The 12,660-nt window shown below is 52.5% G+C and overlaps 1 protein-coding gene across 1 annotated transcript in view; it reads right to left on the reverse strand.

Annotated features, from left to right (window-relative positions):
- CFAP46 (cilia and flagella associated protein 46) overlaps positions 1-12,660 on the reverse strand; it is a 92,789-nt gene that overhangs the window by 25,323 nt on the left and 54,806 nt on the right. The window contains exons 31-40 of the mRNA XM_027113030.1: positions 12,439-12,587; positions 11,350-11,448; positions 10,583-10,715; positions 9,733-9,879; positions 7,887-8,087; positions 7,677-7,783; positions 6,275-6,451; positions 5,270-5,405; positions 1,490-1,678; positions 570-758 (exon numbers count right to left, since the gene is read on the reverse strand). Coding sequence (XP_026968831.1) covers positions 570-758; positions 1,490-1,678; positions 5,270-5,405; positions 6,275-6,451; positions 7,677-7,783; positions 7,887-8,087; positions 9,733-9,879; positions 10,583-10,715; positions 11,350-11,448; positions 12,439-12,587 — 1,527 coding nt within the window. The remainder of the gene's footprint in view (positions 1-569; positions 759-1,489; positions 1,679-5,269; positions 5,406-6,274; positions 6,452-7,676; positions 7,784-7,886; positions 8,088-9,732; positions 9,880-10,582; positions 10,716-11,349; positions 11,449-12,438; positions 12,588-12,660) is intronic.

Genomic DNA, 12,660 nt, shown 5'->3' on the forward strand with positions numbered 1-12,660 from the left:
GCAGGGGAGTGAGGGAGTTGGGGAGGGGAGTGAGGGGGAGGGGAGTGAGGGGGGGGGGGGGGGGGGGAGGGGTGGGGGAGGGGAGTGAGGGGGCGGGGCAGGGAGCGAGGTGGGCGGGGGCCCCCACTGTGCTATAGGATGCAGGTCCAGTGCTCAGGTGCAGGCCAGACGCCCAGGTGCAGCACTGCCAGGGTGAGGGAGACACCAGGGACACCCACATTTGGGGTGGGGTGGGATGCCCCGCTTAGGATGGGTCCGTCCTGCCCTCAGACCAGGACCAGCCGTGTGCCTGCCCTTCCTCTCCCACCCGTTCCTTGCAAAGGGCGGCCGCCCCTCCTCGGGCCTGTCCCCAAAGTCCCTGTCTCCGTCCTTCCCTGCAGGCCCCGGGCAGGGCTGCTGCCGCCCTTTCCTTCCTTCCATAGCCCACATCGCCCTTCTTGACGGGGATGATCAGAGACCTGTTTGCCACCTCAGTTCTTACTGAGGTCAGGTGAGCTCTAAATATCTTGTTTCTGTTTTTTAAGCGCAGGTGGTAGGTTTGTGAACCAGCCAGAAGCAGAAGCACATACCAAGAGGCTCTCCTCCCAGTAGAAGGCGGGGTGCAGGGGGTCTGCGTGCACGGCCAACAGGTGCAGGGCCTTCCCGGCCAGGCTCAGGAGCTGGGCACGGAGCTCCACGCAGCCGGTGCACAGTGGCTGCAGGCTCCCCAGCTGGGCCAGCACGGTGTGCGCCAGGGTCCGCTTCAGGGTGAACCACTTCTTCAGGGACACAGACCGCCTCAGTTACTCCACCCCCGCCCCAGAAACGCAATAGGCCCACCACTGCTGCCCCTCCCCAGTGGGACCCACCCTCTAACACCCCATGCATTGTGGCGAGGGTCTCCAAGGGTCAGGTGTTGGGAGGGTCTGAAGTCTGCTGATGGAACCTTAATTTGGGGCTGACTGACAAGGACATGAGTTTGTATGCAGCTCCATTTCAGGACTAATTTGATCCACTTAGAGTTACATCAAATTATTTGATTCATACTTCATGAAATCTAAGACAACGTCTAAAATGCCAGGACATGTTTCCCTAAAACAAATATTTTGCAAATGTAACTTATTTTCTCAACAGACTGCAGCTGACCTTTATGGACTCCTTACTGTGACGACATGACCGTCAGAGCAAACTCGCGCCTTGGGAAGGGAAGCCGTCTGTGCACAGGGGGTCTCCCCCTAAGTACGACCCCGCTTTCATTAGCCAGTTAGACAGGGCCTTTCTGAGCCCCACCGAGCTGCTGGGGGCTTCTGGGACCTGCCGGGAGCTGCGGGGGCAGGGAACCCACTCCGAGGGTTCAGAGACCTCAGGGGGAGGCCTGTGAAACCTGGCCTCCTGGACTCCCACTGGCTGGTCTGCACTTCAGGCACACGGAGGTGGAGGCCCCACCGCAGCATGACAGCCCCCGTTGGTGGGGGCCCCGGGGGACTGGTGAGTGTCCGTGGACGGTTACCAGGCCGACAGAAGTGTAGTCACTGGGGCTCTGCAGGTAGTCGGCCAGCAGCTTGTCCATCGAGCCCTGCTCCCGCTGCCGCTCCAGGGTCTCCTCCCACGTGCGCTGGAGAGTGTCCAGACACACCTCCACGAGGCTGAGCTTGAGGTGCGCCAGCCTCCTCACCAGAGGGGTGCTGACGTGCTGCAACTGAGACGCGCGCAGGCAGTCACGGCACGGGCGCTCCCGCCAAGGCTCCGCCTCCACCCAGTCAGCCCCGACGGGCGCGCGCGTGCCGACGTACGGATACGCACGAAGATGACGGCTGCACCCTCGCCCCCAAAACCCTGCCCCCTCCGACTCCACCTCCTCCTTCTCAGGCAAACATGTGGCTACTTTCTGGGTCTACAAGTTAGCTTGCACTTTCTCGGAGTTTACACGAATGGAGTCGTATAGCATGTACTCTCTGCCTGGCGAGCTTCACTCAGCGTGGTTACGTTAGGGTCCATGCACGTTGCTGCCTGTATGTTAATCCCTTCGTACAGCTGAGCAGTGTTCTGTCGTGTCGATGTGCCAGTGTGTTTACCCACTCACAGTCTGGGGCTGTTACAAATGCCACTGCTGTGAGCATTCATGCACACGTGTGTGTGTGAACACGTGCTTTCATGTCTCTTGCGTAAACAGCTAGGAGCGGGACGGCTGGGGCATACGGCGGGCCTGTGCTTAACTCTTCAGGAAGCTGCCAAACCACCTCCCAAGGTGGCTGCACACGTTGTGTCCCCACGGGCAGCGTAGGAGAGTCCCAGTTCCTCAGGTTGTTCTAATATTCAGTGTGGTCGGTCCTTCAAGTTGTAACCATGTTAACAGGTGTGCGGCGGTTTTTCACTGTGGTTATAATCGGCGTTCCCCTGACTCACTAATAACGTTGGCCATCTTTTCACCTGATTATGTACCATCCACATATTTTCTTTGGAGAAATGTCTGTTCAAACGTTTGGTCTGTTTTTATTGGGTTGTTTATGTCTTACTAAGTTCTGAAAGTCCTTTGTATACTCTGGAGACAGGACATTTGTCAGATAAATGATTTGCAAACATTTTCTCCCCGTCATCGACGTGTCTATTTGTTCTCTTACTAGTGTCTTTTGAAGAGCAGCGTCCAATTTATACATTTATTGTTTGATGGATCACACTTTTGGTGTCACACGTAAGAAAGCTTTGCTAAACCTAAGGCCGCAAAGGTATTTTCCTGTTTTCTTCTAGAAGTTTGATAGTTTTGGCTCTTACATTTAGGCCTATGATCCATTGTTGAGTTAATTTTTACATGTGGTGCGAGGTAAGAACTGAAGTTTATTTTTTGGGTGCGGGCGTCCAGTTGCCCCAGCGCCGCTGTCCTAAAGGTGGGACTTTGCTCACTGAACTCTCTGCACCTTTGCTGAAAGTCAGTTTTCTGTCTCTGTGCGTGTATCTATTTCTGGATTCTCTGTTACGTTCCACTGATGTCTGTGTATTTTTAACCCTAAAACCACACTGTCTCAGTTCCTGTAGCTTTTATAGTGAGTCAAAATCAGGTGGTGTCAGTCCTCCGACTTTGTTCTTCTTTTTCAAAGTTGTGTTGGCTATGTTAGGTCTTTTGAAATTCCATATAAATTTAAAAATCACTTTGTCAATTTCTAAAAAACAAACAAACCCTGCAGTATCTTGATCAGGATTGCAGATAATTTAGGGGGGAACTGACATCTTAATAACGTCAAGTTTTCTGAGCCATGCACTTGATATATCTTTCCATTTATCTAGGTATTGTTTAATTTTTCTCAGCAATGTTTTGTAGTTCTCAGGGTACGAGTTTTCACTTTTTTGTCAAATTTCATATTTATGCTGTCATAAATGGTGTTGTTTTAAAATTTTTAATATCCAGTTGATCATTCCTAGTATATGGAAATACACAATAATATTTGTATATTGTTCTTGTATCCTGCAACCTTACTAAGCTCATTCCTTAGTACTAACAGCTTTATTATTTTGTAGATTACAGAGGATTCTCTATACAGATGGCCATGTTAGCTGTGAACAAAGACAGTTTTACTTCTTCCTTTCCAGTCTGGACGCCTTTAATTTCTTTTTCTTGCTTTGTTGAATTGGCTAGAACTCTAATAAAATTCTGCATCAAAGTGGTGCAGGACGCATTGCTGTCTTTTTCCTCACCTAAGGGGAAAGCATTCAATCTTTCAACATGTGAGCTCTAGTTCTTTTCATAGATGCCCTTTATCAGATTGAGGAAGATCACTTCTATTAATAGTTTGCTAAGAGTTTTTTTTTTTTAATCAGAAATGGATGTTGGATCTTGCCAAATGCTTTTCCTGCATCTATTAAGATGATCATTTATTTTTAATTTTTAAAAATATATGGTGAGGGCTTCCCTGGTGGCGCAGTGGTTGACAGTCTGCCTGCCAATGCAGGGGACATGGGTTCGGGCCCTGGTCTGGGAAGATCCCACATGCCGCAGAGCAACTAGGCCCGTGCACCACAACTACTGAGCCCGTGAGCCACAACTACTGAGCTTGCACGTCTGGAGCTTGTGCTCTGCAATAAGAGAGGCCGCGACGGTGAGAGGCCCGCGCACCGTGATGCAGAGTGGCCCCCACTCGCCGCAACTAGAGAAAGCCCTCGCACAGAAACAAAGACCCAACACAGCAAAAATAAATTAATTAATTTAAAAAAAAAAGAAAATTCTAAAAAAATATACGGTGAACAAAATTGATTGATTTTTGAATGTTAAACAAGTCCTGGGATAACCTCAACTTGGTATATAATCCTTTTTATACATTGTTGGACTTAATTTTCTAAATTCTGTTTAAAATTTTTCCATCTATATTCATGAAGAATAATGGCCTGTAGGTTGTTTTTTTTTTTTTTTTTTAATATCTTTACCTTGTTTTGGTGTCAGCCTCATAGAAGAGTTGGGATGTATTCCCTCCTTTTCAATTTTCTCAAAGAGTTTGTGCAGAACTGGTATTAATTTTCCTTAAATGTTTGGTGGGATTCACCAGTAAAGCCATATGAGTCTGACATTTTCTTTGTGGAAAATCTTTGAACTACAAATTCGATTTATTTAGTAGACAGAGGGCTATTCAGTTTCTGTTTCTTTTTGAGTGAGCTTTGGTAGTTTGTGTCTTCCAAGCCATTTTCCATCCATTTCATCTAATTGTCAAATATATTTTGGCATAGAGTTGCTCATGATACTCCCTTATTATCTTTTTAATGTGTGTAGAGTCTGTGGTGATGTCACAGCTCTTATTTCTGATATTGCTTATTTATGTCCTCTCTCTCTCTCTCTCTTTTTTTTTTTTTTTGATCAGTCTGGCTACAAGTTTATCACTTTACAGATCTTCTTAAAGAGACAGCTTTTGGCTTTATTGATTTTCTTTTTAATTTTTGTGTTTTCTATTTCATTGATTTGTACTGTGATCTTCAATTTCCTTTCTTCTACTTATTTTGAGTTTGATTTGCTTTTTCTCCTTTCACATTGCAGAGGGTGGTGAGATCACTGATTTGGGATCTTTTTCTCTTCTCATACAGGTGTTTAGTGCCACAAAGTTTCCCCTAAGTATTGCATTAGAGATATCTTAAACATTTGGATATGCGCCCCCTGCAGCACTGCAGTTCAAAATAATTTCCCTTTTGATTTCTTCTCTGGCCCATAGTTATTTTGATGTACGCTACTTACTTTCCAAACATTTGGGCATCTCCTCCATAGCTTTCTAGGTTTTTTAAAATTGAGGTAAAAATCACATAACACACTTACACCCTGAAGGGACAGTAAGCCCTGAATACGGTGAAATAGCTCTTCCTCTTCGGCAGCAGCTCTCTGGACCAGGTCGTATGCCTCCAAGTAACACGCAGTCTTCTGTTCCGCATCTTTCTCATTTTGGGCAGATAACCTTTATTGGACGGAAGAGTGGAACTTAGAACAAAAATGTCAAAGCATTACGTCGTCAGTACTAACAAAACGTGTAGCATGTAATTTTCTTGTAATTATGATGTACATTTTATTAGTCCTTTAAATTTTATAATTAGATGTTTTACCTGGAAATATATTCTCAATATATCTCAGAAAAAAATAAAAAAACAGGAGCGATCTGGAGGAATGCAGTAAGCACAGCATGACACTATGCTCATAACTAAACTGGTGCTGATACATCAGGTGAAGCAATGCCACAATATTAGCTGTGCTGGTTTAAACCCCTAATTTTCCTGTCTGTGTTTTTTTGCATTTTTTAAAGCTCTACATATACTGCTTCTATGATAATATTGTGTTAGGTTGGGTTTCACAGGCGTCAGGTTGCTTTTCCCGCATAAAGGCTGTTTGTAATACCCTGCCCTTGGTTTGCTTGTTGTGTCTTGGACGCTTGCGTGGCCCCGACCGCGGGGGGGCCCTGGGCGGGGTGCGGGGACAGGGGAGCGTCACGTGGGAGGGTTGTCGGCCCGCTGGAGCGGGGGCAGCTCCCGGGCCTCCCGAGGTGACGTGCGTGTGGCCGCGTGTGCACACGCGTGTCCGCGCCTGTATGGTCGTGGGAAGACGCGCGCGCCTGGGGCCAGGGCTGGGCCGGGACGATGTGGGCGGACGCCCCCCAGAGGCTGCGGACCCCAGTACGTGTCTCTGGGGGAGGGTCGCGGAACCCCGCGGCCAAGCCAAGCCGTAGGGAGGCCCTGCTGGCGGCCGGCGGGGGTGGCCCGGGAGGAAAGCCGGGCGCGTGGGGGAAGAAGGGAAGCGCTGCGGAGGGCCGGGAGGGGGCGTGGGCCCACCCACCTCTTCATCTTGGCGCGCTCCAGCTTGATGTCCACACACTTCTCCTTGTGGCCAATGCTGGTAAACTTCTCCTCCATTTCCAGCAAGCGATTTTCCATTTCCATCAGCAGAGCTGAGTTCTGGAAGGGCTCAGAGTCCCCCCGCTCCTGGGCGGCTTGGAGCTGGAGGCTCACACACCTGAGGGGGGGGCGGGGCGGGGAGGCGCTTCCCTGAGACTCGTGGTCAAGGCCACCACCCACCTCTAGCTTCCCTCTGGGCGCAGGGAGAAACACTTTCCCCAGCGTTTCTTGACACCAGAAATCCTACAAGACACGCACGTTCTTTGGTCACAATGCCATAAAATTAGAAAGTAACAACTCCCCACCCCACCCCTCTCTTAAAACACTCAGGGTCAGAAAAGAAAACCCACTGGAAATGGAATCCGTTCACAGGTCACACCTGCAGGCTGCTGCAGGGGGCGTCAGAGGTGCCTCTGCTAGGGGCAGAGACAGAGCACAGGGGCCACGGAACCCATCCCAGAGGGAGAGACAGAACAGCCACGACAGAACAAGCCCTCTCCCAGCACAGGAAGAACTCAGCAAAGACCAAGAGAGAATACAGAAAACCAAAATCGGGCGAAATCCACAGTTCTCTGGTCAGTGGAGCAGAAGCTGCTCTGAGAAGGCGGATCCAGTTGGAATCTGCAAATCAACTTAGGAGACAGACCTCGCGGCTTCGCACAGCTACGAGAAAGGCACCACGAACGTCCGTGCTGAAACCGCGAGGAAACCGCTCTCTGGGAGAAGGTAAACGACCAGGAGGATGGCTCGAAGATAAGCTGCTGACCTGAAAGCTGATGAGCAGAGGAGCGGACAGCCCAACAGACCCCAGGAGGACGTCTGACCGCCTGGCAACGTGGGGAGAGGAGAGGCCGGGCCTGCCCCAGCCTTAGAGGCTTCCCGGAGGCGGAGCCACTTCCTGGGGAGCTGAGGATCCACGGGACACACAAGGCCACCCGCCCCCTCCCGGGAGAAATGCCTGCTGCCAGGACGGGATGCGGACGGACGCTGTGGGCACAGGGCCCTGTCCTGGGAGTCTCTGAACTTTGTAGGCTTGAAATTTGGCTTAAAAATTAATAGATGGAGAAAAGTAAACCACTATTTTCATGTTGATTAACATTTTTTTTTTTTTTTTTTTTTTTTGCGGTATGCGGGCCTCTCGCTGCTGTGGCCTCTCCCGTCGCGGAGCACAGGCTCCGGACGCGCAGGCTCAGCGGCCATGGCTCATGGGCCCAGCCGCTCTGTGGCACGTGGGATCTTCCCGGACCGGGGCACGAACCCGTGTCCCCTGCATCAGCAGGCGGACTCTCAACCACCGCGCCACCAGGGAAGCCCGATTAACATTTTTTCTTACAAAAAATTACCTGGCTTCTAGGTCTGTGGTCATGAATTCCAATATGGGCGTTCGGTTCGGTCTCTCCTTCTTAAGAACGTTGAAGGTATCTATGAGCTTCTGGAACAGCTGGCAGACCTGAGGCAGGCCCAGCAGGGTCACGGCGGCCCCCGCTGTTCCGCCCCCTCCCCCCCCCCGCCGCAGGCTGCACCGCCGGGCGGGCACGTGGCCGGCCCCTCACCACTGCCTCTCTCCTCTCGTTCTCGGTGGACAGGAGTGTGTCCGCCAGGGTCAGGGTGGACTCGTACCAGAACTGCTCACTGCCCCCCAGGTGCTGGGCCCTCTCGGCCATCTTCCTAGCTTGGCCGTACTTCTTTTCCTTGTTTGCCAACCGTGCCAACAGGTGCAGGCATTTCGATTCTGCACAAGGATCGTCGAGCTCCTAAAAAAGAGGTGCGTGTTGAGACAGGACGGGGAGTGGCGGGGGGAGAGTGAGCGAGAGAGAGACAGAGACAAAGAGATAGAGAGACAGAGAGACAGAGAAACTGAGACAGAGAGAGAGAGAGAGACGGCAGCCGTGGCACCAGGCCTCTGCACACACTGTCTGAGCTCTTGTCTGGAGACATGCCTGCAGTGTGAGGGTGCAGGGCCTGGGCTTGATGCCTGTGTGTGTGTTAAAACCTACTCCCCTGACTCTGGAAAGCACTGACAGCCCTGGAAAGCCCGCTCCTGGCAGCAGGAGGGTCGGGTGGCGGCCAGGTGGAGGTGAGGGCAGCGCGTGGATGACTCTTTCGTGAGTCTGGGGGAGGCTGACAGGGAGGGTCACGGATGCACGGCCACAGGCCAGGAGACGGGACTGCGGCGCCTGTGGCATGTGGGTGTCGGCTCACAGCCCCCCACCTCCTTAGGCCACCTGTCCGCCCTCTGGTCCCCACTCCTGGCCCCCGGGAGCCCCTCCGTGCCTGTGCTCCTCTGCACCCCCCCAGGGCCCACCCTGGCCGCTTCCCTTCAGCAGCCGCACGGCCTTCTCGGTCCCTTCCCAGGCCACGCTCCCTCTTGAGTCTGGTCTGCACACACCTGTCCCCCTGCCTAAGACAGAGAGCTGAACCTCCCAAGGCTGTGAATTTTTTGTACCTTTATTAGGGATGCTTCTCTCTCTGGAGTTCCTCTACAAAGAAAGTGTCAGCCTGTGTGGCTCTGTAGCTTTGCCCCACCCTCCCAGGGAACAATTCTGAACCCGCCCGGAGACAGAAGCATCCGTCTGAGGCCCTGGGAGCCGCTGACACTGCAGCTGAGCTACCACCTCTGGGGAGGGAGAGACGCACACACGGGTGGCTCCGCTCTGTCCTGGGTTTTTCCTGAGGGCGTCTGTCCTCACGGGGGACAGAGCCCAGGAAGAAAGCCACATCTGAGCTGGGGGAGGAGGCAGGAGCCTGGGGCTTCCAGAAGTTGGCACTGGAGGGGGCGGGGCCGGGGAAGGGTCCAAAGACCTGTTCTCAGGGGCAGAGCAGGCTCAAGAAACCCAGCAGACAGTAGTGGGGGCCTGAGGGGCTGAGCTGAGATCTGAGCGTCCAGGCTGGAGTCAAGCCTTTCTGAGGAGGCCGGGTGAACCCCAGGCTTCCAGTGAGACCCCGGAGATGCCACAGACACCTGCAGGGCCCACACCGAGGAGCGGCAACAAAACAGCCAAGCGGGTCGGGGCCCCGGGGCCCCATCTATCTATCTGCCTCTTGGAACAAGACCGAAGCCCTCGGCCTCGCCAGGGGCGCCCATCCACACGCACATCAGGAGGCCGGCTCACAAACAGAAGGGGCCCCCCAGCACAGGAGGAGAAAGAGGCTCTAACACACTCTGATGAAGGAGCTCGAGAAACCAGAGGAGCCGACAGACAAAGGACGTGAAGGACAGACCTCCGGCAGAGCTGGATCTGCACATGGGAGTGGGACGGGTGCTCTAGAACAGGCTTCAGCACAGACAGGTCCCTGCCTCCCAGAGAGAAGGGTCTCAGCGGGGGCACGGAGCTGGGGGGCTGCCACTCGGGGGAAGAGGCCCCACAGGTGCAGTGGGCCGGGCAGGTGTGGCCTCACCTGGAAGGCCAGGTACGCCTCTGACAGGAGCAGCCGGGCAGGCTGGTACAGGTCCATCTCCAGCAGGACTTCAGCCTTGAGGGTCCACAGCTGCGGGAAGGACATTCCATCCAGGCCCCTGCCGGTCTCTCCGTCTATCTTCAAAGTCTGTAAGACATGCAGGCCCGCCGGTGCTGCGTGGGTGCAGGGCCCATGCTGTCGAGCAAGGTTCCCCACCGGCCCCACACCCGCCAAGCCCAGCCCCCACTCCAGTGCCCGTGGCCGGGCTGTCCCCCGGGAAGTCTGTCTCTCCTCACCCACCAGGCCCACCAAGCAGTCCCGGGTGCAGGTGGCTCGCCTGGCCTGTCCTGCAGGAGGGCTCTGTGCACTCCGGGTCCCAGCCATCCCCCACCACGAAGGGAGTCCCAGGTGTGGCACTCCCATGGTAACAAGTGCTCATGACCTCGGAGCATGGGGTGGGGATGGTTATTTCCTTTACGGGCGAGCCCATGTGAGGCGAGCCCACCACCGGACGGGGTCGGGGGCAGGCCGGTGGGCGCTCAGGCCTGCGAGGGCCTCGGCCTTTCCCCCTTCTGGTTGGCGCGGTAGCTCTCCCGGGGGGGCACCCGCTACTCCCAGCCCGGCCTCTCTGAACTGCAGCTCAGGCCCTGCAGTCCCGTCTTCCCTGGGGACTTCCAGGGCCCGCAGGGAGGGGACACATCCCATCAGTCCCTGGATTTCCCAGGAAACCCCGCACCAGGATTTGGAGGCAGCAGGCAGTTAAGGCAAGTCCGAGCTTACTGGCTGGAGCGGGACCTGTCACTGCCCCCGCTGGGCTAGGAACCGAGGTGCTTCTGCAGAGAGAGGCTACCTTATCCTTTGCTACGAGGGGCTTCATCTCTGCTTGCTGGGCTGGAGTGGGGGGCTCCCTCAGTGTTGGCAGACTTTCTTCTAATAGAGGTTCCTTATTTTTCTCCTTTTTCAAGGCAATTTCTTTTCTGCAGCTAATATAAGTAAAACAGGCATTATGCCAAGGAAGAAATACCATGGCCAGAGACACCTGAAAATGTTCAGTTTCAGTAGGAATCAAAGAAACACAAATGAAAATAGCTACAAGAAGCCGCTATCCACTCACGTGTTTGCAAAGATTGTTTTTAATTCCCATGGTTTAGCAGCATATATGACCCCACCGCACCCCTAGCCCATTCTCTCTTGCAGACTCCAGGCTCAGGCATCCGGCTACTCGTCTGACATCCCGACCTGGATGTGTAACGTGCACCTCAAACTTCCACCCAGGCCAGAACTCCACCCCATCTGGAAAGGCAGCCCGCAGAGGCCCCTGCCCAGCCCCTGCTTCTTGTGGGACCCTCCTTCCCCGTGTGCCCTCAGGACGCCGCCTCCTTCACCCGTCCCGCTCCCCCTGGCCCCCTGCACACGCCTGGTGTGCTGTGTCCCTCCGCCACGCGGCCCCAGCCCGGGAGACGCCCACACACGGGAGGGCAAGTGAGGAATGAACTGCCCCTGCTGCCCAGCCGTGGTGGGAGACGGGGCCTGGGGCTCGAGGAGACGTGGCCGAGAGCAGGGCCGGTGCCTGACCGGCACGGCAGCAGGCGGAGCTCCGCGGCTCGGCTGACTTACCTCACCTGCTCCACGTCGCAGATGTAGGCGTGCCCGACCACCTCCTCGTGGAAAGTGGCTGCTTCCCTCAACTTCAAATCAGAACAAACTAGGGCAAGTCTGGGGGGGCGAGAGGAGCGTCAGCCCTGAGTCGGGCTGCCCTGGGCTCAGCCAACTTGATACAAGTTGGTAAACGGGAAAAGGAATGGATAATCTGAGGCTATTTTCTGTAACTTGTAAAGCTAAGCCAGATTACTAGGGAAAAACAACAGACAGCTCCATCAAGTTCCAGCTGGAGCACGTTTCTACACTCATTCATGAACTTTACTCCACACGCATTCATGAACTTTACTCCATTCATTCATGAACTTTTTTACTCCATTCATTCATGAACTTTACTCCACAGGCATTTATAGCCTCAGGGTCATCTTTCCAGGTCAAGACAAGGTGCAGTGGGTGGGGCTCTGACCCGTTACAACTTTAAGCAAACAAGCTCTGCTTTGATTCTCGTGTAAAACAGTTGTATTGTGAAATGATTTCAAGTTTCCAGAAAAGTTACACAAACACTACAAAGAATTACTACATCCTTCACCACCCAGGTTCTCTCTCTCTCTCTCTCAATTTTATATATGTAAAGATCTATTAAAATTTTATATAAAACTTTATAAAAATATAAAAATTGTATATATAAAAATTATTTCCTGAACTATATATAAACTTTCATATATAGTTCAGGAAATAATTAAAACTTATTTACACATAAATTTTATATAAAATTTATATATATCAAATGTTTTCCTGAACTATCTGAGAGTCACAAAAATGCTCCTTTTTTCTACTTATTCTACTTCAGTGTGTATTTCCTTGGAATGATCATATTCTCTTAAGAACCAGGCAGAAATTTTAAAACTAAAAATACTATTTTTATGTTTAAGTATTCTGATTTATTTGGCTTTACAAATCGCAGGGACTTTATTATTTACATAAATCGTCAACTACAGAATTAACACTTTAAAATCTTGTTTGGTTGTATATTTGCTTTGGGAAATATCCACTTTAGCCACTTCAATGTCTCCCAGCTCCCCCCAAAATAAAGCAGGTGGTACCAACCGGAGGTGGTAGAGGTCCTTGAGGCTCTTGCTGTCGACCACGGAGGCTGCAATGAGTACCTCCAACTGCAGGACCGGGATGGTGAGCTCATGAAGGAACAGCTTCTGCAGGGCCTCGACCAAGTGGTCCAGATAATATAAACTGTACGTCTACATCAATACACAGCAAACATGTAAGGTCAAAGACAGGGGAAGGGTGGGCCCCCAGCTCACAGGGTCTTCC

The sequence above is a fragment of the Aethalodelphis obliquidens genome, unplaced genomic scaffold (genome assembly GCF_003676395.1).
Source record: "Aethalodelphis obliquidens isolate GAN/ISIS:26980383/991018 unplaced genomic scaffold, ASM367639v1 scaffold11, whole genome shotgun sequence".
Lineage (NCBI taxonomy): Eukaryota > Metazoa > Chordata > Mammalia > Artiodactyla > Delphinidae > Aethalodelphis > Aethalodelphis obliquidens.